At 32.8% G+C, this 25,061-nt stretch overlaps 2 protein-coding genes across 3 annotated transcripts in view; one reads left to right on the top strand and one right to left on the bottom strand.

Annotated features, from left to right (window-relative positions):
* LOC117211734 (carboxyl-terminal PDZ ligand of neuronal nitric oxide synthase protein-like) overlaps positions 1–22,217 on the bottom strand; it is a 38,861-nt gene extending 16,644 nt beyond the window's left edge. The window contains exons 1-6 of one of the 2 annotated variants that reach the window (XM_033455937.1): positions 21,009–22,217; positions 12,451–12,598; positions 5,420–5,491; positions 5,243–5,332; positions 3,857–3,918; positions 3,472–3,580 (exon numbers count right to left, since the gene is read on the bottom strand). In XM_033455937.1, coding sequence (XP_033311828.1) covers positions 3,472–3,580; positions 3,857–3,918; positions 5,243–5,332; positions 5,420–5,491; positions 12,451–12,558 — 441 coding nt within the window. In that variant the 5' untranslated portion in view covers positions 12,559–12,598; positions 21,009–22,217. Of the gene's footprint in view, positions 1–3,471; positions 3,581–3,856; positions 3,919–5,242; positions 5,333–5,419; positions 5,492–10,920; positions 11,056–12,450; positions 12,599–21,008 lie in introns of those variants that run through there. The other variant, XM_033455938.1, reaches the window with a different exon arrangement.
* Positions 22,218–22,723: 506 nt separating this feature from the next.
* On the top strand, positions 22,724–25,024 carry LOC117211736 (diphosphomevalonate decarboxylase). Its single transcript, XM_033455942.1, has 9 exons — positions 22,724–22,823; positions 23,146–23,216; positions 23,322–23,389; positions 23,459–23,505; positions 23,566–23,717; positions 23,805–23,972; positions 24,049–24,342; positions 24,426–24,584; positions 24,664–25,024. The coding sequence occupies exons 1-9, from the start codon at positions 22,772–22,774 to the stop codon at positions 24,805–24,807; spliced, it is 1,155 nt and encodes a 384-aa protein (XP_033311833.1). The 5' UTR covers positions 22,724–22,771; the 3' UTR covers positions 24,808–25,024.
* The last annotated feature ends 37 nt before the right edge of the window (positions 25,025–25,061 follow it).

Genomic DNA, 25,061 nt, shown 5'->3' with positions numbered 1-25,061 from the left:
CACAGAAGATGACAGAATTGATCTGTTGATCCTCAGATATATGATACTGTTTTTAAACATGAAAGCGAACGTCGCAAGTTTGAATTGTTCAACACTGAGTCAATTGTTCAAATATCCTCCGACTCGCTATTTAAGGTACTACTTTCAAAGTTTTACTTTAGGTCACTTTGAAACGCGTTATTATTATTATTTTTTTGTATAATTTTCTTTTATTCTAATATTTAATTTCTATTCCACTTCTTTTCCTTGCTCCTTTGCTTCCTTTTTATAAGTCTGTATATCATAAGTATATTATGTTTTTTTTCCATTATTACTCTGAATAATTATCATTATTGTTATATGACGACTAAAGTAAAATAAAACACTACACAAAACATAACGGGATCCTAACCTCTAATTTCAGTTCCAGTAAGTCTCCATTCCCAAACTTTACTGTAATAAAATTTCAGGAAAAATCTGGAAAAATTTAATAAAAATACCATCTGATTCGATGAGAATAAAGAGTTTAGGAATGCTTCGTTATTTACAATAATAACTACTTATACCGAGAACAAGAGGTTGTTAAAATAATCTATATAGTGAGGAAAAGAAAAATCAGACGATTGCGAATTGCACACTCGTCTGTATTCGAGAAAGATATGCTATTTTGTTTCGGAGTACAAAACTTTAAAGTATTCCCTTCCCCATATTTCATAATTGTAAAAAAATTTAGTTGAAAGTTTAGTTGATATTTTCGTAACTACTTTATAGTAAAAAATTTAACAAAATAAATAATTGGAATGTTAACATGATTCTCATGTTAAACTCAAGTACATGTTTTATTATCTTTATTCTGAAAATAGAAAAAGAAACTAAAAATAAAACAACGTATATGAATTATACCCAAATTAAAGTCACTAGATAAGTTTAATCAAATAAAAATCAGCAACTCTCTTACTCACGAAGTCAATACAATTTATTACAATATTATTATCATTGAAAATAACGTAAACTAATGTAAAATTCTCTAGCAGTTATTTAAATTTATTTATAATTATTTGATCATACTAACATACGTCAACACCATTGGTTGACGTCAGTGTCATCAGCAAAAACATACATAAACAACTCAAACTTAAAAATGTTCTAGATGCAATAATTATTAAACAATCAAACAACATATAAAAATTATAGGTAACAGAAACAGCAGATGACGACGATGCAATAGAGGCTATCGCGTGTAATTTTCCAGTCTAATGATATTGTGCGAGATTCTTGCAGCGGTCCACATTAAGCTAACGTAAAATTATACGAGACAGTACCAACGTTTATTATAATACACAGGTAATACCTATCATAGTCATAATGAACGAGCCAGTGTGGATAGAGCATTACACCAGGGATTTTATCGTCACACGATCTCCCGAAGCCGGCGCCCATGATCTCGACCGAGAGAAGTGGAAGGTGCATTCTGCTCCCTTGGCAGCGATGCAACTTTGTCCCCTCCGCTTCTCTACTCCTCTCTTTGACCGAACGACAACGATGGTTCTAACAAGCCTCGAGAGTCTGCCGTTCAACATCGAGAAATTTCAGAAACCTGATATAACAATTTGGTGGAATGATTTTGAAAGTAAATTGCAAAAATTAAATATTAGATTATTGAGATAATTTTGTAATTCAGGAATACTTTTTGAGAAAGCTTTCAACGAATTGTGTACAATAATTGAACTATTATGAATTTGGACATTTCTACAGATTGTTACTAATTTTTAGTTTCAAATTATTATTAATTTAGATGGTAATTATATAGAAATCTGCAATTTTCGAAAATTGCAGTTTTGTAGAAAAGGATTCTGTTGCATAATGAAAGTGAATTACTAAGAATCTCATGAAAATTTGTAGCTTTTTATAGTTGATGTTATCGTATTAAAGATTTGCTTCTGGAATTTGTAAGATTAAAAAAGGAACTCTGCAAGATTCAAGTACTGAAATTAAAAGTTAATTAACTCTACTTAATTTACATTTAATTTCAATTTAGAAGAATGCGATTTTATTACGGCGGAACATTGAATCTTAAAGTAACCAATAATTTCTCAAATTAAAAACTTTCTACAAGAAATTCTAAAATATCTATCATCTGAAGAAAATGACGAGTATTAAAGATCAGAAATATTCAGAAGTTTATGAACCAGTAATGAGATGTTTAGTAGATCTTGAAAGATAAACCTTGCAAAAAAGTCCTACAAACACAGAAGATAGAGTAGAAATCCAGGAAGTCTTACAAACATAAAAATCTATTGCTATCTTAAGAACATTACAACATTTTAAAATTTCCTAGTCATACAAGCACTCACACATGATCTACGTGCATCTTTGATATTTTAATTATACTCCACACACTTCAAACTCTAATCCTCCAAGAAAATTCTTTAAGAACTATTCAACTTTTTTATCTTTATACAGGATGCAAGATTTGCAATTTTTTCAGGGCATTATAAAGACCAATTCGCATCAAAACATCAAGAAATAAACCAACATCTTTTATCCATCTAAATTACCCTGAAGACTCGTCAGAAAAAGCTTAAATGACTATAGTGATTGCATGAGGAAGAGGTTCAAGTTGATTCTAGCTGTGACGAGTAGAAGAAACGTGGAATGAGGCGAAAAGAGGAACAGGAAGGCTTCAATCGAGCTGGAACAGGCAGAACAAAAAGGAGAGTGAAAGAAAAGAACGGGGAGAAAGAAAAGTCAGGGAGCAAAAGTGTACGTGTGCATGAAAGAACTCGAGAGGGATGGCTCGGTTATTTATAGGATTACAATAACGTGACTTGATAAAATGCCAGGCGACACAGTTTTGCGCCGCGGGAATAATTGTGGGTGTACGCACGTGCACCACGTAACATTATGGCTTGATGATTATGCACACCCTACAGAACGAGAATTCTACTACGTTCTGTGTAAAAATTGTTAGAGACAGTTAGCTTAAGTTTAAGCAATTCTGAAAATTGTAGAGTATTTAAATTTTTTTTATTTTTTAGGTGTCTAGACTTTTTAATTTTAGTTGTAGGATTTAATAAAATTTTTGAACAGATTTCAGAATCTTTAGCTTTTTAATTTCAGCATTAATGAAAATTTGGGAAAGATTCTAAGGATTTTAACTGTATAATTTTTTGTTTAAGATTAATAAATTTTGTCGCAAAGATTTTAGGAATTTTAATCTTGTAACTTTGGAATAATAAAGTCTTGAATTTATTGAATTGCGCAATTTAAGAATAAAAGTATAAATTTGTAGAATATATTTACAATTAGGAATAAGGAACTCATACAAATTGTAACTACACCTTTGTACTAAGAATTTTCTAGTAGCTTATGCCCAATTACTTTAATATCATTTTCTATATCAGTACTTGAAATTTGATGACATTACAGATATTTAAGTTAATTCATCATAGTCACATAAAGAATATAAATAATTTGACACGCGTCACTTACCTTTTTACTAGATTTGAAGACGTTGCACTTAAACGTGTTACTGCTTCCATCACGGGCAATGTAACTAAAAATTTTCAAGTCGTGGCTATCATGAGAGACGTAGAATATCCTGTAACAAATATAAACAATCACTTTAGATCAGAACACTAAAAGAATCTGCAGATCTACAAACAAGTATTTCCAAATAGAATATATAAAAAATGATTATAAAAAGATACTACACAGTAGAAACCGGTTAATATAATTTTATAATTATAAAACGTTTGCACATAATTAGATTAAGGATTGATCGGAAGTTGCGGTAATTGGTGAACTATAGCAAACTTGTTCTTGTACACAGAGTACGCAGGATGTTCCCATGAGAGAAGCGAACGATTTAGCTTACCTATATATGGGATGGTGCATCAGGTATATTTTATTCTCGTCCATCCACTGTTGCTGCTTCTTCTGTGAAAACAAAGGACAAATAACGACTCATTAATCTCATGATTTGTAGGTTAGTCTCGGATGAGAGAATTGAAGCTTAGAATAGTGTGTCTCGAATGTAATATGACACTTGATTGAGAAAGAAAAGTTAGGTTAAGAAAGTATACGTGACGCTCATAATAGACGGAGAGAAATAAAAAAGTTTCTGTTTTAAATTTAGATCATCACATTGATGAAATATGTACACATGAAAACATTTTTTTTTTTTCACGTGATGTTTCATTTTAGAACAGATTTACTCCCGCTGAATGATAATGGACAACAAAATGTAAATATAGTCAAGAGGTATACATATATTACAGACCAATGCAACAAGCCAAAAAGCATGGCGTAATAAATCAGACCCTGCTGTTTTGAGTAATTCATATGTTAACGTTAAAATATTACGATGCAATCTTCTGTTTTTAGCGGCAATTTTTATCACTTTATTGAATATCTCGATACATATTGTATTTCGTTTATCTGTTTCAGATACAAGATGAGATTTCATTCAACTGACAAATTCTGCGAAAGAATGTTTGACACCTATTTTTTGATATTTGGTATTCAAAGCTTGTAGTTTAATATTCTAAGCTCAGTACTCAGTATTTGATACTTAATATCTACAATTTAATATCTACAATTTATTTAATAATTTAACGCTTGGTATTCATTAACCAGAACTTAATATCGCTTAGAACAGTGTATTTAACTCACAATATTTTACATTTCTTTCTTAGCATTCATATTTACTAATATTCACTATTACGTTCTCAACACGTATTCAAACTTTATCTGCTATCCTCGCAAAGTACAATGCATATTACTAAAACCTTATTATGCCTTGCCCAAGAAATCAAATCTGTGCTAGACGATCATCCATTAGAGCAAAGGTCCTCAACTTGGTGTACAAGTTCCCTGGGAGTATCCGGGAAAGTTTTTGAGGCACACCAGAGCCGCCATTAATTGCTTATTACAATGTTCATGATTTTATAAGGTTTGTGAAATATTTATGACATTTTAACGCGTACGTTTATGTCAACATTTAACACGTATTTCCATACTATAACTATGCGAACCCTAAAGAACCCGAAATGATTGAAAACCGCTGCATTCCAGAGTGGACAAATTTGAAGATATGAACGCCAGATGACACTGTCGCATACATACATACATACAGAAGAATAAGGAAAAAGATAAGAAGCAGAAAGGAAAGAATAAAAAACAGAACTAACAATGCAATTATGACGGACACGCAATAGCGAGCAACCAATCGGATAACGAGCACGAGTACAGGGGCAATTACCTTCTTCTTTCGAAGAGTGACTTTTAGTCCGTCCACCGATACCTCCAGCGTCACTTTCTTCTTTTTGATCCCTTTGGCCTTGAACTCGTACTAAGGACAGAATAAGGCTGAAATAAACGAACCAACTCTGGCCCGCGGGAGCGTCCTCGCGGTTAATTAGAGATTATGCGAACTCACGCGGATTCTTCGCATCGCCGCCACGATCTCCACTCGGCTGGTCGGTCGAGGAACCTCCATAGAGCCGATGAACTACAGTCAAACGTATAAAAGAGAAGGAATTAGAGACAGACTGGATTTCTTATTACTCGTTGCTTTCCATACCAGCGGCTGGCAGATATTGACTTACCTGCACCAGTTGTGCCATGTTGATTCAAATAATGAACGTATCTGATGAAAAGGTGGTTTTTAGAAAAATGACATTTGATATTTAACAACCAAGCATCGATTTCACATACGTCCAAAATGTTATATGAAAATAAAGTTATTCAATTATTCGAACAATAATTAGTTCGGATAATCATATACCTGTTATAAAGATTTAAAGAACAATTTTATCTTAATTCTGAAATATAACGATAGCAATTATAAACGTTTAATTCTATTTTAATCGGGAGTTTCTATTCTGATCGAAACAGAATAAAAAGCGGATTATTAGACATGGTAGTGAACATCTGATTTCTACCACTGTTTTGAGAATGCCAAAACAGCTCGACTTGCCGGGGGTTACCGGCTAAAGATCAAAGACAGATAACCGGAAATAGGTTCGCTAAATGCAGCGACGCGCTTCGTCTTGGCCAGTGATTTATCGGAATAAATCGTGAAACGTTCTGTTGTAGCTTGGTTATTGACGTACGATGGAACAGCAAGAGATTAATAAAAATTAATAGATCAAAAAGAAGAAAATAAATATTTTCTTTGATTTTTCATCGACTCTAACGAGATCAAAGAACAGATTCCTTCGTTATGAAATAAGTAAACAGTTGTGCAGGTTTCAAAATGAAAATGAAAGAGGAGAGTTATTTGAATTACGTAGCAAATACACCATAGAACCACTTCACGTAGTATTGGGAATAAAAATCCTAGAAATCTTAATATTTGCACATACAGAAAAATAATGTCTTTTTCCATATTAAACGACAAATATAATAATTCCTCGAGTAAACATAATTTTCAATTTTTCAACTTTTCAATCCCGTATACTTAAAAATATAATTGTGTTTTTACAGGGTATTTCAAAGTCAATACAACACTCAGTATAACTTGTTCTTTTTGATATCCTATAATTTTTCTGTCTTTTATAATTTCTAAGATTTTTTACATCTATTTAAACTGTATACCCTATATAGAATGCATAGATCGTACACGAGGACGCGCTGAACGCGACCAAGCGGCTGTATTTAGAATTTCCCCATTGAAACGATGACCTGGCCACGTGTTCTTAATGCACACGTGGTCATCCCCACACACGCCACAAGAAACGATCGAATTTCTCGAATTCGCGATTGATCGCGAGCGCAACGCGGTGAATCGGCCATTCTTCGCAGCATTTTAAATATTTTAACAGCTGCGCTGCGCCGGCAAGCAATTCTTCGTAAGTGGTGTTTCTATTCCATAGGTGACAAGGCTAGGTATAGATCTACATATAGGAAGTATTATGAGAAATCCAAATGCGACTGTAAGAAATGAATTAGGGACTATGAAACTTGTGCAGCAGAAATAATTAAATTAAGGAAGAATTTAATTGGAAAAGAATTTAATTAATAGAAATTAATAATAATAAAAATTTGTAAGTTGATTAATAGATTTTTACAGCTGAATTATTCTATTAAATTATATTTCTAAATTATTATTGCTATTCGATAGAGATTATTCTTTTGATTATTTGCAATTCACTAGAACCTAAACACATACATACAGCGGATAGAAAGTAATCTGCAAGTTCAGTAGCCTTTAATATAGAAAACATGATTGATCTGCATAGCCTAAGTTTTATGCATAAATAATAAAAATTAATAATCTGAATGGAACATTATATACTGTTAAAAAAATTCAGAAAATGTTCGAGAAGAGGGTAGAAAATGCATTCCATATTAAAGTGAAAAACACATAGGGGTGGAGATAAGGTATAATGTATCTATGATCGAGGCGTGACCAAGTTTCCCGGATATTCGTACCGCATGAAAGAAACGCAACGCGAACGTCTTTGCCAAGAGGATCAACCGTATCTAAAATTATTGTGACTTTACTAGGGCGAAAAATTTCTCCGGAAAAGTGGGACGCACTCAGCGAAATGTATTTTGATTTTCCTCTTCTGAATCCTTGTTAACAATACGCTAAACTATAGTCACAGTGAAGTATATTATAATACCAAGGAAGAAATAAAATAAAATATATAAAGTAAAAAATTCGTATAAAAATTAAATTATAATAAAGAAATGTTGTATATATAATAATTATAATAAAAGAAATTTTTGACTGAGATTTTTACAAAGAATTGATTTATTGAATTATTAACTTTGCTGAATGCACTGTGCAAGATTGAATTTAAATGCTTAGAGATCCAAAGGCGGCTTTCAAGGATATTATATTTCTCATCGTTCAAAATTCGAAGTAAATCGTATACATATATCCAGAAAAATCTGGACTTAGGAAAACGAAGATTAATCGCTAGGAAGTAAACTCTAGTAAATCCAATGAGAAGGCAGCGTTAGTAAAATCGGGCTCGTTCGACCTACATTGAAAAATTTAATAAGACAAAAAAAAAAAAAAAATAAACGTAAAAGATCTAACTCAGTTCGAAAATGAATTTTTATAAAATACAACGTTGTTTGATGAAATACAGTTACAGAAACAAAATTTGAAAAAGTATCAAGGAAATTGAATTGTAGAAAAATATTCAGAAAATACAACCATCAGTTAGAATAAAACGAAAATTTAGAAAAAAGAAAAAAGATAATACACACTAAAAAATTGATAGATTCTAAAAAGGAGTTTATTCAAAATATTGTGAAGCCACTTCCATGAGTTTCAAATGAAAGAACGCATCTTGAGAGAGAAGAAAAGAAAACAAACAATAAAAAAATATTTGCATGAGTTCAAAACTTAAAAAAAACAAACGGAAAGGGGCAATAAAAAGAACTTATATTCCAGCTCTACATAAGTGAAAATAAATATTAGAACCAAGAATTCTAATTTAGATCCAATCGCACAAAAATGGAGAAAAAAAAATTATTACCTTATCCCTTATAATATGATACCATGCAATTGCATTGCAGTACATTTGCTTATAAAAAAGAGAAACTACAATTGCTTTCTCACATTAATTTGCAATAAATACAATACGATAAATAATACAATAAATAAAAGTATTATAGTGACACATACAATATAGACTATGAATTTTTATGCATTTATAGGAAAGTAGAATAGCAAAATTGCACAAAATGTACATAATATGAAAAAATATATAAATCCTTTCCGTAATGTGTATTTGGTAGATAAATTTTCTGTGGACGTTCTACCATCTTAATTACATTCTCGAAAATGCGAATTTGCATAAGGGAAATAAAACTTGAAAATGTAATGTACATAAAGAAATATACATACATGTGACTTGCAAGTCACATGGCATTTAGCAGAGGGTTAGTGGGCCTGCTCTAAGGGACCACAGCGCGGAAAGCCAAACGTCACTGAGAGAGAAACGGCTGAAGAACGACGCGAATAGCTTCGGTGCGACGTTCCCTCGCAAAGTGACCGCTTTACGGTGCTGCTTTACGAGCTTACGAACTTACGAACGCGAAAGCTTTAACCTTTCTGAGAAACGAACGCGCAGCGCTCGAATAAACACGTGCACAATGACGTCACGGTCCTGTTTCTCCCCGCTTGTGTGCCGCAACCAAAAATATTCGCTGTGTCGCGTTATTGTTGCGATTGTTGCAGTCGATAGGTAGTCATCGATTAAACACCTAAGTTTCTTCACTTTTTCTTACAGTTGTCGATGATTTATAGAGGTTATAAGTTATGTCATAATCGTGTACTGTTCGAAGAAGTGAGCGAATATTGATTTTTTAGTCCTATCACCTGTCGCTGAAACTACTATGGGACTTAATTGTACATGATTGTTTCTTTATATGAATCATTACTACAGTAGTTACCTGCATTTGATCAATGTCATTTTTCGTACTGCGAGCGGCAGTGAAGTCACGTGACTCGTGAGGGATACATTGAAATGAAGCGCATGCGTATTGGGACCGATTTGTGTGTTAAGCGAATGTAGTAGTATATAATCTACATATACTATATGTATAAACTCAAATGAGCCTTGATTTATATTAATTAATAAAATAAGTATTTTCTTCTATGATTCAATTAATTATTTTAAAATTGAATAAATATGTTTTAGAATGATATTTATATAAAGACACTATACTTATAAAGCAATATATAATATATATAAAGCCTCTATTATACTATGCGTATCTTAATTTTTATTTCAACAATATAAAACTTTTAAAAGAAAAATCTATTAAGAAATTTGTAATGGTTGCGCACCCTATTCTTGAGATGCAACTATTAATGGAAGAAACAGTAACAATGTTTTAAAAAATAAGAAAAGAATTCAATATTAATTTACATTCAACGGATATTGAAAATCCAAGTGTGTAATACTCTTATTTAGATTATTTTTGAATTGTTTCAACTGTTCTATGAAAATTATAATACTGGTGGTTGTTTCAGCGACTTTGTTTTTCTAAATCACCCTGTATATTCTCAACAAACAGATTGACCGCTTCCGTAACGGCGTAACGGAATGATACACTTTTCAGTTTCTTGGAAACACTTGCGGTTTTATGCGGCCATTCGAACGGCCCGAATTGTGCAGTAAATTACAGCGTCACTCGTCAAGTATTTCGGGAAAGCGGGACCAACGTGAATGGCTTCATGGTACAATTGGAAAGCGCCAGAGAACGGAACTTCAGTCACTCACATGATATAGCTACACTACTATAAACTGCAAGCTCAAAAACTAAATTATATATTACAAAAAAATTGTATCAGGTTGTCCGAAAAGTGTCTTCCTTTCACAGACACGTCTTTTACAACAACGCATCTTTATACAAACATGAAACCTAATCTGTCGAACGTTGTAATCTTTATCTTGATAGAACAAAATGGATCGTACGTAATTCGATAAAATAATACAAAACAGAAAATATTGTGCATCCATTACTTCCTTATAAAACGAAAGAAACTATTCGGACGACCTAATAGTATGTAACAAAATTTATGAATCCATAATTTATTTAATTTTGATACACTATAAAATACGTGAATTATTCTATCAAATGTAATACAATAAAATTTCCACGATATTAAAAATCAAAAATATTGCGATCAATATTTGAAGAAGTTTTATCCTGACAACCAAACTTTATTAATCTAAAATCAAAATTTATGAATCTATACTTTATTCAATTTTCATATGAAATACATACATTATCTTTCCGAATGTACTATGACAAAATTTACTCGATATTAAATATAAACGAATATTACCAGTATTAACAAAAATATTCTGATAACAAAAATCATCACAATTAATAGTTTCAACCGAAATAAAAAACCAAAATATTCGCGCTGTTTGAAAAAGAAACAAATAGAAGACCATACAATTTTACCGTTTCGTGTATTCTGCGATCGCAGGACATAATCCAGATATCCGTTAGACAGCTGTTGTTTCCATTCTCATTTCAGCACTTTTCTTCGCCGATCATGTTTCGAAGGTTTAACGTTTACCTCCCGCGAAATAACTGTCCCCTTCCGATGTTATAGTTGTAATAGCCGCTAGTGTTCAGAAGACAACGCGGCCTCCCTCCAGAAATTACGCCTTATTGGCACGATAAAGTTGCTTGCTGTTACTACCTTTGCTACGATTTTCTCGGAACTCACTTAAAATGGAAAGATCGTTGGCGCGTGACTGGACCACGCTGTGTTCTCATTGAAAACTCGAGCTTTTACGATGTAAATAATGGAGGTACAAATTGAAATACACCATTAATTATATCCGTAATTTAAAATCGTAGTTACAGGTATTGTGAGTAATTGAACAGTTTCAATCTTAGAAATGGTAAATTGAGAAAGGAAAGTTTTACACTATGAGATATTCGATACAAAGGATATCTAAAATTGTGAAAGCCGATATGAATGTCCTTTGAGGTTATGTGACGTGGTACAGTAGCCTTCCCGATATAGCGAGGTCTTAAATTAAAACATCCACTAGCAATAATAACGAATATAGTGAATTCCAGGGTTGCATATAATGATTTGTGTTTTTCAATAAAGATTAAACTAAGCTTTGGTACGTTACATGAGGTTATGATTTTTATCTTATCGAGTTTCTAGCAGTTCTACAGTCGAAGGGTTTAAAATGTAAACTTCGTCTGCTGATCGATTTTAAAACCTTGATATATATAGTATCTACAGGGAAGGTTATATCAAGAATTCTTATTTGATAGGATATGATAAACGTGATCTATAATCTATACGAACGAATAACTCAGGTGGCGCTAGCCTAAGATTCTACGACCAGAAAGAAACCTTTCTAGAGTCAAATAACGTAAGACAGATAAGTAACTACAAAATGATGAAACTCAACTGGTGGTATCACGATATTACGTATTCCCGAATCAGGAAACTTAAAATTGAGGAATACAATTATGTCTTGATAAAATCTTATAGTAGTAAATTTAAGTCCTATCATCCTAATATTTCTTAAATCAAGATTTAGATCTGATCCAAACTACATAATCTTAGAATTTTCCAGCCTAAAGTTCCACGATGGATGAATTGTTCTAACACAAATCCCACAACTTCATATTCTTTGAATTTAAGGTCCTGTGATCTTAGAATTGCTCTACTGGATATCAAATCTTTCGAACATTCACAAATTTCAATAGTTCAGGAGTGGTAAAAATTATTTGTTACTTTTTAAAATCCATAAACCTCAATACATTATCATTGTCCTTAACGAAATTTATAATGAAACGTTATACACGTAATATACCAGTTTCTTTAGAGTCACGTGGGGACCTGGAATTTGCCTGGGGATGCGAATACGAGTGGGAGAAGCTCAACGGCTCGCAAATTCTCGTTTGGGCGGTGGGCAGCCGCTGGCTGTGAAAATCGGAAAGCGTTTAATGTTTGATTACCTTGGCGTGGAAGACAATTCCACGGTGGAACGCCTCCTCACTATGCAGTGGTATCCTCGTGTCGTACTCGTCATTATGCACGAGATTGTATTGCTTCTTAGAGGGCATGCTTGGCCCAGCTTCATTCGATTATGCTCGTCCAGTCTCGCTGAAACATTATATCAAATATTATCGTTTGACATCATCGTTCCTTCACTCATAAAATTTTCGCTTTTCCCTTCTTATTTTAGCTCCCTCTTTATCTTCCTACGTTTAGAGACTAAGATTAAGTTGAAAAACATTGTTCTCTCGCGTACATATTTTTCACGACTTAAAATCTGCCTGTCCAAACAAATATGAAAAAAAATGATTTGGAGACGCTGTTGTTTACGACTTACCGCTGTTGAATTCTTTTTCTGCGATTATGTTTTCCATTTTAGATAGATAACTTTTAATTAAATAAAACTTTATGAAACGCATTTCATGAAAAATATAGATTTAGAAGGCTCTTTAGTAATCTTCTAGAACCGGAATTTAGTTTCCAAGAAAAAGAAGCGGTAATCAATTACAATCAATTAATTGTTAACTAGTAACTGTTACAAATAGATTGTTTAGTTTCAATATAATGGTATACTAATAAATTAATATAATAATTTGGTGATATGCAATGAATTTCATTTCGTTGTAAATCTTGTGGATTAATTCTACTATAATCTTTGAAACTCTTCTAATCTGTTGTAACTCGCCTACCAAAAAATTTTCCAAACAACTTCCTGATTTCTAGAAAAACAAACTTTAGTATAAGTTTGAAATAAAAGGGAAGGTGAGCAGAAGAACTATATTACGTCATATAATCAATACTATATCATGTGTATTTATATGAAAATCTGTATATACGAGATACCAGACATTTATCATAGCCTACGGAAGCAGGAATGTTTGCGACCACCGAGTCACAGATTTTCAGCCTGCTGACTAACGGACAGGAAACTGACTAAGCCTGGATAGGAAATCGATGTCGGAAGATTTGTACGTAGCCACCACCCTATTAATCTCTCTGATATTCGATTTAAAGGTAAAAATTCATGGATCAGATAGGTTTTCGACTATATTTCGAATAGATTAGTTCGACTGACGACAAGAATAACCTAACCTAGGATAAAAAATGTGGGTCAACCTTGCGCTTCGGCTCTCAGCTGCTTATGGCTAGGATCATTCCACATTTCAACATCAAATGTTTACTTTGTAGCGATAATATGGAGAGTGTTGTACAGTATCCGGACTGCAAAATATTCGGCCAAAATGACACATTTTATAAGGCGTAATATTGCGTATGCATTTGAGTATTGAATTAGGTTAGAGTTATTTTTTATTTTCCGGCCGCCGCCATTAAACCGTGATCATACAAAGAACAGTAAGTTGTTGTTTTGCCGCTCTGTATGATCACGGTGTTACGCGGATTTCTACAGCGAAGATTTTTGTCGTCCATATGTTCGTAAGACCGAATTTCTAACACAGTTCATTTCCGTGAAAAATGACGCCCAGCTTCGACTTTAGCGGCCTAAAATACCGCCGAACAGACATACTATACTTTAACCGGATACTATACTTTATTCTTTTTATTTCCCAATATAACTGCTATAGCTTTTATAATTCTGTGATTTCTAATAATTTAAGTTTTATAATCTAGATACATTTGCAATAAAAGTGCAATAGCAAATTGAAATGCGAAATGCATGACTCATAATTAACCTAACCTTCACGACATGAGAGTTCAAATAAGAGTAAGATTAAAAAATAAAAATTCTAATACTACAGCCAGGTCACTAAATGAAAATAATAAAATAAATAGTTGTACATAAGTAACTAAACTTCTCTTTCTATTTTCGATTCTTAAATCCAAACCTGCCAACATCGCGCCAGGTGCTCCACCATAATAATCTAGCCGCAATAAATCACCTTGATAAATTCACCTTGAGTATATCAGATTGCTCACCACTGTAAGCCTTCATCGTACTTTTATTCTTTCCGCGTTATCGAGCCTTGATTACTTTCTGAAAATAGTACATATAATCTCTATTTAAGGCCTGGGATTTCAAAAAGAAAGAAAGATCGAACCTGTACATCCACGTGCTGCAACTGGTACCGCGTTCAAGGTCAGTCGTGAGCATAGCTGACGCACGGCTGACGTTTTCTGATCGAGCTGTGTACCAGGTCGAACAAAAAGGCTCGTCGAAGCCTCAAGATAGCATCGAGGCCGAGAATAAGCGCCGATTTCCTGTGCCCGCGTTCAATGCACGAATCCCACCGATTCGTCCTCTCTCATTCATGGTGTAGAAGTGCCAGGTGGTCGGTCCTTTATCGTAAAAGCTAATTCTCGAACTTCTTTTTTTTTTTAATCTGTATGCGCGTGTTTTGGTATTATTAGATTGATGGGAAATAAATTCCTAACTTAGATCGAATGGAACGGATATAGGTTAAGTATGTTACTGTGATGCTAATATTTTATCATTTGTTACTTAACTTAGAAGAGCTTTCAAATGTAAAAGATTAATATTTATGTATGTCATTGATCGATTAAAAAATTGATTTACGTTCCTTGTATTTGTATTATTATGAGAAGAATTCTGTATTATTTATCCCGAGAGTGTATAACCCTCGTGTGATTTGGTATTATTAGATTGGTGCAAAATAAATACCTAACCTAGATCGGTTGTAATGGATTATAGGTTAAATATGTTACTGTAATGAGAACTTTTCATTATTTATTGTTTAATCTTCAATAATACCGTTAGAGAGCCTCTCGAGCGTAAAAGATTAATTTTTGTAATGATGTTATCTAAAAATCGAAAGTTACTTTATTAAAAAAAAAATATCGTTGAGCAAATAATAAATTGCCTCTCCTATCTCGTCCCTCTCAACTTCTAACAATACGATCATTCTTGAAACGTAACAAAACTTGTCAAGATTAATCTCAGTCTTCATTGAAAAGCCCTTTCAAGGGGAGAAAAATAGTGCGAATTTAAGAACACGATTTTCTTTTGTTAAATTTAAGTCGCCTGGAATTAAAAGATTGTTAACCTCTAACGAAACCATGCACGTAGCACGTAAAGCATGAAAATCGTCATCTACTGCAAAAATAAAAATTTGTTAATTTATAAAATTAAAAAATTCGGTCTAAAAAATTCTGAAATTCAAATACCAAAATATCATCGAGTAGCTAAGTGTTATATTATTTATATAATAACAATAGAAAAGAAGTAGAAGCCCTTAACAATAATCCTTATACAGTGGTTCATAAAAGTATTTGAATATTTACGATGAAAAACTTTTATGTATACATATGTGTGTATACAACACATCGAAAACCCCAATAAATCCAATTTCAGTAGTTTACACTCGAACCCTCCGTATATTCTCCCTTAATAAACCTTTAATAAATGTAAACCACACACTTGTATTCCGAACAACCCCAACCTTTTAACAACGCAGCGCAGCTTAAGCAAAAAGGATACACAGAGTTCATGAAAATTACAGTACGTTGGAGGGTTGCGAGAAATCCTAAGATCCTCTTGCGTGAGATTCGAGAAATAAAACCTCGAGGGGCGAAACAACTTTACTTTACAGAGTAAATGAGATAGAAAAAGAAAGGAACAGGGAGAAGAGTGAAAAAGGCAGAGAAGCCTTCTATATCAATCGTACTTGGCAAGATTTTATCGTGACGGTGATTCCATTAGTCCCTTGCGAAAACAGAACTACCTTCGACTTCAACTCTTCTACACGAATTACATTCGCTGGCACGTGCAGTGTGTTGCATTTAACTTACGGCTGAAGATAACGAAAATATTATATAAAATAATATACTAAAAGCAGGCACGAATTAGCGGAGAGTTATATTCCTTGTATTTCTCGTTATTCAAGAAAAATACACTTCATATTACAAATATAACAAGTGAATTATCTTAAGAAAAATTAAGAAAGCAATCGTATCTTAAAAATGCATATTATACAATTTTCAATATGACCTATTACAAAATAAATTTTATTTCATATTTACATAAATTTATTTCATTTTAACATTTTTAACCCCCTCCTAATATCTTTATAAAAGTCGATTGTCCTTCAAAGATTGTTTCAAAAGCTTTAATCTGTCCTGAATACTCCTAATTAAAATACATATACAACAATATAATAATGTGTGTATAGATATAAGAATTGACAAGTATGAAATGCTATACCAGAGGGATAACAGGGAAATTAAAGAAGATGGCGAAAGGGAATGAATATATCGATCGGATTTGTGATTCATGTTCAAGATGATTCATTTCAACAAGAGAAACACATATGCAGGACTTACAGATGTCACGTGTGAATCGAAATGGAAGAATTGGCTGCAAAAGAGGAATCAAAAAAGTTGAACAGATTCGTTAAAGCTTTCTCGTACAATATTATTAGATAAAAGAAATAAAAAAGAACTCTAGGTTATCTGCATTATTTTTATCCCTACACTAACCTCAATATTCAATAAAACTATCTTTAACACTTATTACTTATTTGCGATGACTATTCATACTACATACTAACTTTTTGCTAAATATACTTACATATACAGTAAATATCTCGTAACATTTACATACATTTCATTACTCATTACATTGCTAATGAAGTTCCAAAATCTTTTATATAACATGTATAATATATACACAAAAGTTTCCTGTGGTAAGCGTTTAAGTACTTCAATGATTCGCTGTGTACGATGATGATTCTTTGATCACACCCGTTATAGGAAGCCTTGGAAACCATGGGTACGAGATGGAGGGGGATTAGAACGAAGATGCGAGAGAGCAAAGGTAAAGAAGAGACGATAGATGGGAACCTTATATCAGAGGGACAAGTCGTAGCTGGATTTATTCTTCGAACTAGAATTCACGACGATCGGCTCACTGGGTCCATTCGTAAACGAATTCTCGGACCACGCAGTAAGGTCATCCAGCGATTTTGTTACACCATGCGGCAGCTGCGGCTTTATCCGCCTTTGTATCTCTCCATAACCATTGCGGAACATGTACATATATACCCACATGTATACTTGATTCCGAATCTGTGAAGCATGAAAAAGCTAATTGATCAAAGTATCTTATTGCATTAATGAAACGCGTGTAGAATGCTATTACAAAGTAAACTGCTAAAGTGAGGGAAAAATGTTATAGAGACACTAATTACGTTAAGGTAGATGGCGCTAGTGTTTCTTTATGTATTTTTATGTTACTTTCTTTCCATGAATGTAAAACGTTATTTTGGCATATTTATAGGATCTGAAATATTGGAATGTAGAAGAGAAGTATTTCCCGCTTCCTCGAAGGTATTTCAACCATGCTATGAAAAATGTGAAAAGAAAAGGTTTTATGAATAACAAGTATGGATAAAAGGCGGAATAGGAAGCAATTTTATTACATCCGTTTTAACGCCAACTGATATCCATGGAATCATGAGCGACGAAGAAAAAGAACAGTAATGTTTCTGACATTATCGCAGACCAGAAAGTAATATTTTCTGAAAGTGGCTAAGCTTATTCCTTAGGGGGAAACGATTGGAACTTGATACAATATTTGTTAAATAGAATGCCTACTTAAATTCTATAGATAAAAAGAGAATAAATAAATTTCAAAATTTATTAAATATTACTAAATTTTTCTTTTATCTATACATTTATTAAAATTTGTTAATTTATATTCTTCTGTTTAAGATACTACTTAAGATTTGTTAACTGTGATCATAGAAACACAACGCTGTATAAGTACACAAAACCGTAATGTTTAATTTTCATTGCTCGTATCTCTATCAGTTGAAATTAGACATGCTTCTATTCAAGAAATCTGAATTGCTTTACGAAGAAAACACAATTTGCATTCAATGCCCATACTCTTTCTTGGTATCATAGCGAACATCTGCCGTGAATGAACATTTAATGCACATAAATAATTCCTAGAAAGTTACAGGTTCGTTATAGGCATGGAAAATCGTTAAATACTGTTCGATTTATTTTTAATAAGCTAGACTCGAGCATATTGATTGCGAAAAACGGAATTAATATATGAAAGCAAACCCGTTGACCTTATACGTACAAATAAGTATAAAAGAAATAAATTCAAAGAAGTCAGTCAAGTTTAGTATATTCAGCAATATTTGATTACAAAATTATATGCTAACATATTGAGAGAGAAAGAAAATTGGAATTAAAAGAAGATGTTAATATCTTGTATGAAAAGAGATTAAAAAGTTAAAAAGAATACTAAGAAAACAAGAATACAGTCGCTATACGTAAATCTTCCTCGACAAATATACAAACAAAAAAATGTCAATGAACAAAATTTAACTGAGTATAAAATATTTAAAAACGAATTCCTTAGTATAGCAAGCACTCGCCGACGGGTATAAAATGAATACAGTAGTTAATCTCTTGGAATGGATTAAATACGCCTATAATATCGGTCGTGCATAAAAAATTACACAGTAAAAATCCTGAGAGAGTCGATTATTAAAGGGATAGGCGATTGCGTCTAAACGCAGAGTTCAAATACCGCCAGAGGATGCAACTTTTCTGCACACTTGAATTAAGGTGGCGTTCACACGAGCTCGATTAAACAAAGCGAAGGTTTTTGTAGCTACAACCTGCGTCCACCTACGGTGGCAATAACTATGGGGAACGGTAAACGCGCGCCGCATACTCATTTCACGATCCGTCTCTCTGATCTGTTTGTAATGCGACATCCATCGTGAATAGAATCTGAGAAGGAAACGCGCCTTAACGCGATCTTCCCGTCTAATTCCTTGATTTCTACACTGACGCACAATTACGATAGCTTTTCATTACTTCTTCAAAATAGCCACGACAAATTGTATGAAAAGACATTTCCTATGGTAAAATCAAGCCCTCTGGTTAAATTTCCTGCGGTTGTAGAATAACAATAATATTGATGATAATAATGAATAAATAATTATTTAAAATTATTATAATACATATTTGATTGTAATAATAGATTGTAATAAAAGTAAGGAAAATTTTTTATTTTCCATTGTTAAAAAAATATCTTAAATTTGGGGGATTGTAAAAGAATCAATTTCAGTTCTATACTAAACTTCTATTAAAAGAATCAAGGTCTTTCTGTTTTATGAACCAAGATTTTAAATAACAACTGCGAATTCATAAAAAAAGAGGAAGATGTACCGCAAAGAATATTAGATATATTAGCGTATCATAATTATAAAAAATTATTTTCCCAACGAAAGGTTATAAATTATATAATTTCTACCTAACACTCAGCGTACACTGTTTATAAATATTGCTCGAGCTCGCAGGTTGTGGAGACTCATTGGAAACTGAGTCAAAGTGAAGGATCTCATAATCTCATTTAGCCACCCCACGTGCTATTGAACGCGTTTTACGGCCTGTGAGCATGTATCCCGCTACTTTCGCACGAGTCGTTAATTTCAGTGCGAAATCCATCGGTTTTAGTGATTTACACCGCGGCGTCCCGATATACAGCTTCTCATTGGGTGTACGCCGCAGAAACGAAAGCTGAAAACAAAACCGACGCGACGAAAACGATCTATGAGAAAATCTAACCTAATTTAGTATATTATGTACAATGTACAGTAGTATGTTGTGAACTGGCTATCTAAGTTCCTCCCTACCTGTAGTAAGCCCCTAAGTTCGCTAATATATTATTAGTTCGTTCGATTTATAATTAAATATACGGAAAGTTGTTATCAATAAAGCTATACCTCCCTGGACAATTAGCCACATAAGTCGTCACTTGTGGCCAATTAACGAGAAACATAGTTTAGGGAATAAATAAAGTTCGCGAATACAGTATTGCGGCGTTCAATTTGTAACTAAGTACATCGGTAAAAATATACTTACCAAAAATTACCAATAATTATTGGTCACATAAATCCTCACCTGTGACCGATTAAAGAAACATTATTCCAAAGCATTACTCTACAGCATTGTTCATAGAACAAATAAAATCAATAATATAAAACAAAATCCACCAACTTATTACGTCGTTTGATGAATAACCAGATAATATACGGAGAATTTTCCCCATTAAAGAAAGATACTTTGATATTTTCCATACTTATTCCTGTACCATTATTGGTTATATTTATTTAATGTAGTAAATCGCTTTTTTCAGTTAGTAAATAAAGAAAATGTTTACAAATTTCTTCCTTACAACCCTTTCATTTTCTCTATACTAAATACAAATAACGGAGCTTATATCACTTTCTATTAATAAAGCATTATAATAATACAATTTTATGATACAATAAGTAGACTGCGGATTTTTATGCAACTTCATATTTTCATGAATACAATTAAAAACTCAAAAACGTAGGGTCTACGCAGAAATTTGATTTTCTTAAATTAAGTATTATAAAGAATATTATCTTTCGGATGTTTTATATATTTTTCTGTATCATATACGTTTTATGCATTTTTGTTTAAAAAATCCGCAGGCTAATGATAAGATAGCTAGAACAAGACGCCACAATATATCCATGCATAAAAATGTTACCTGTTAGCTGATTGGACGATCGAAGCCGGATAGTCCTCATTAACCAATTCGATTCGCGTTCTCGGCAAGAACGACCGAGACACGGTCCTTGCCCGAAAATCGGCTCCCTTTGTGAATGCAGCTTAACGATGGAAGGCAGGCCAGTCAGCCAGGAGAAATATGCACACATTCAGGTCCCACCGTTCGTGAAGGACCAACACCGATGCCCCATGCCGCGCGATCGTACACTAACACACACAACAGATCGCCGACCTCTCTCTTCTTGGAAACAGATGACAGAGTGACTCGGTCACCGTAACCCACCAGACGTCCCACGGGAACACCTTTATGTCGTTCGTGGTCTTATTCCACGCAATGCAACCACTTGATCATTCTACGTGTATATCTTACGTGCCACTAGCATCCATTCCTACCATCTCTTCTCTCTTCTGCTTTTTCTTTCTTCTTTGTTTTTCTTCTTCTCCCTCGTTCCTCTTAACCCTCAACTATGTGTATCGTTGTAGTAGAGTTTTACTTATTTTCAAAGTATCTTATTTTATTTAATATTTTATATCTAAGATTATGAAAATAATTAATGATTTTTCTTGCATAAAAGTATACAATATCGAATAAAAATATAATATATGTATATCTTAATATTAAGAAATGTAACTTATTGTGGTCACCTACATGACCCACGGGCCCACGGATAACAGTTAAGGACTAAATTCCTCTCTTCTTTTCGCGGTGAACGCCAGAACTCTTAAGTCTCTTTGGTATGACGCGAACAGAGCTATGAAACCGCGTGCTAACTCGAACGGGGCTCAGAGAAAGGAAACGACGATGCATAAGTTCGCTGTAAATGCACGCGAGATAACGAGGAAGGGATGAGGACAGAATATCATTCGAATCGCACCACTACCTTCGCATCGTCTTTTAATAACGTCAAGTGGTACCTTTCATACACCATGTTCGACTCACCACATTGTACCTCTCGTTCCTTGGTACTTTCTATGGAATTGGTTATCGATGAATATTTTGGAAGTCTAATAGTTCTTCATAACACTCACATTGTTCTCATTTTAGTTTTCGTTGTTCTGTCCCAAGTAACAAGCGCGCGCTTTGAATATACACCGTGCCCGCCGTGTATAATCGTGGTTCGTACAGCCCTCCGAGGACCGTGCAAATCACCCCCACCGTCAACGCAACCGGCATCACACTGAAAACCGGCTGGCTTGAATACTACTCTCGGCTTCTCGAGTACGAAGCGGGAATGCGATCGTGGAGTAACACCATCTGCGAGAAAAACTACGAAACGTATTGTTGGTAGCGTCGGTATGATGGAAGTAGCTTGTGGTGCGTAATCGATGAGCGTTTAAAAACGAATTGCTAAGCATGAATAAAATAAACATGAAGCATAAATAAATAAAATAAATAAGCGAACAATAAACTTAAATATTATTTGATATTAATATAGATATAAAGGTTCTTTTGCTGATACATAAAGTTATTATGTCACTTAAATATTATTGTAGCTTACACGTAGCCAATGAAAAGATATAGTTTTAAAATACGAAAATTTGAAATTTTGTGCAATATAAAATAGGAATAGGAAATAAATAAATATTAAAATACGAACTGATCAAAAATATATTGTAACAAATTGGGATATATGGCTATCTATCTAGCTTATAAATAGTTTATGCTTCAAATATGAATACTATGCGCGTGTGAGTTCAAAGTCACTTGTGCAGTAGAAGCGTCAGTCGACGGAGATTGAGAAAATGAGTACCGTTACATGTATCACATCCGTCAATATTGCCGTTATAAAATATTGTATGTATTCTTTTGCTTTTCTTTTCTTTTAAAATAATCACAGTACAGTAATATAATTACTATAGTAATTAAATTATATTTACTATTTAATTTATTTAAAAAGGTATTAGAGATAAATGTTTCCGTATATCTATTATTCGCATGACCGCCGTTTTGAATTTCAAATTTGATGTATTACAAAGTACACTGCTACGTTATTACGTTTAAAAAGTCTAATTTTTATTTTTGCATATAAATAGAATAAATTTGTACTACACTGTAACGATCTTTCCGATTTTGTGAAATTCAAATAGATCTAGAAATATAAATTTTTCTTTTACAGGGGGAAAGAGAGATGAAACTTTAATCTTGCCAGTAAATGATTCCATTAGTGCTACCTTAGATACAAATCATGTAAAAATACAATTTATTTTTTATATCTAGCTAGACATATTATCATATCTAATGAAATAATAAACGCAAATGGCATATTTTAATTTGATCCATTTTAAATTTTAGCTACACACAAAAACTACTGTAATGATCAGTCCAACTTTTAAAGAGGATCAGATCTGGTTAAATGGACAGTAAGTGTTAAATAATCATCTACCATAGAGAAGTTGGGTATATTTTAAAACAATTTTATAACTTTTTAGGGAGGAAGATATCAAGAATCCTAGATTGCAAAATTGTTTAACACAAAGTATGTAATTATATTAAAGAAATCTTGAAATCTTTTAAATAATAAAGTATACTATTCTAGTTAGGAAAAGGGCAAGAAATTCCAATCATATAGATCAATGGAAAGTTCATATTTGTTCAGAAAATAATTTTCCAACTGCAGCTGGTTTAGCTTCTAGTGCAGCAGGATATGCTTGCCTTGTAGCAGCTCTTGCTAAACTATATCAAGTAGAGGTATTGCAAAGTTAACATAATTATAATCTTTATAATTCTATATATTATATCTGTATAATTTTTACATATTTAAATATTGATTTCTAGGGTGACATTAGTTCAATAGCTCGTATTGGTTCTGGTTCAGCATGCCGAAGTGTTATGGGAGGTTTTGTAAGATGGTATATGGGTTCTGAACCAAATGGTGCTGACAGCATAGCAAAACAAATTGTGCCTGCCTCTCATTGGCCAGAAATGAGAATTTTAATATTAGTTGTGTGTATTAATTTTAATTCTTATCTTATCTTACGTTTTATACTAAATGTATTTATGACTAAATATTCTGTGCCAGGTAAATGATGCAAAGAAAAAAGTTTCCAGTTCAATTGGAATGAAAAGAACCATGGAAACATCTGATCTTGTACAATACAGAATAAAACATGTTATTCCTGAGAGAATAAAGAGAATGGAACAGGCAATTGTAGAAAAAGATTTTAAAATATTTGCTGAACATACAATGAAAGATTCAAATCAAATGCATGCAGTATGTTTGGATGCATATCCACCATTTGTTTATATGAATGATGTTTCGCATGCCATTGTTGATCTTGTTCATGCCTATAATGAAGCTGTGAATGAAGTAAAGGTATTGATATGAAACATCAATTTTTTCAATTTTAATTTATATACATATATTAATATTTTAATTAAATATATTATTCATTTTAGGTTGCATATACTTTTGATGCAGGACCAAATGCAACTCTGTATCTCTTGGAAGAGAGTGTTCCAGAATTTGTGGGAGTATTAGATCATTTCTATCCACCAGGAATTAATTTAGAAAAGTACAGGAGAGGGTTACCTCTTAATGAAGTTACAGATTCGCCAGTAAATAATTTTTATTATTGTATAAAAATTACATATCACTTGATCTATGCCAAAATAAATGATTTTAAATTTATTTTAGGAGCTATTTAATAACATTAATGCAAAAAAACAAGCACCAGGATCTCTTAAATATATTATTTACACTAAAGTTGGAGATGGTCCTAAGTATTTAGAGGATCCCAAAGATCACCTTTTAAACAAAGAAGGATTGCCTATTAGTTAAGTTACTAAAAATGGGTTGTATTTAAATTATTTATTGAAAATGATTCTAATTCATTGTAATTTGTAGATAGATGCATTTATTATATAATGGAAAATGTATTCTTGTTTATATTATTTGGATATAGTTGTTGGCTGTATTATATTATTATATTATGTTATATTTTGTAACAAAATAAATTTTTGAAAATAGATCATAATATAATCTGGTAAAATATAAAGCTATTTCTGTGTTAGTTAGTAGTCAAATTTTGAGTA

The sequence above is a fragment of the Bombus bifarius genome, unplaced genomic scaffold (genome assembly GCF_011952205.1).
Source record: "Bombus bifarius isolate JDL3187 unplaced genomic scaffold, Bbif_JDL3187 scf7180000008240, whole genome shotgun sequence".
Taxonomy (NCBI): Eukaryota; Metazoa; Arthropoda; class Insecta; order Hymenoptera; family Apidae; genus Bombus; species Bombus bifarius.
This window is presented reverse-complemented; position numbering and strand designations above follow the sequence as displayed.

Bases quoted from the DNA above. Each gene is read 5' to 3' on its own strand.
- LOC117211736 (XM_033455942.1), top strand. From the start codon at position 22,772: ATGAGTACCGTTACATGTATCACATCCGTCAATATTGCCGTTATAAAA. The intron at 23,506-23,565 runs GTATGTAATTAT...ATACTATTCTAG, and splicing joins GCAAAATTGTTTAACACAAA to TTAGGAAAAGGGCAAGAAAT. The intron at 23,973-24,048 runs GTGTGTATTAAT...ATTCTGTGCCAG, and splicing joins TGAGAATTTTAATATTAGTT to GTAAATGATGCAAAGAAAAA.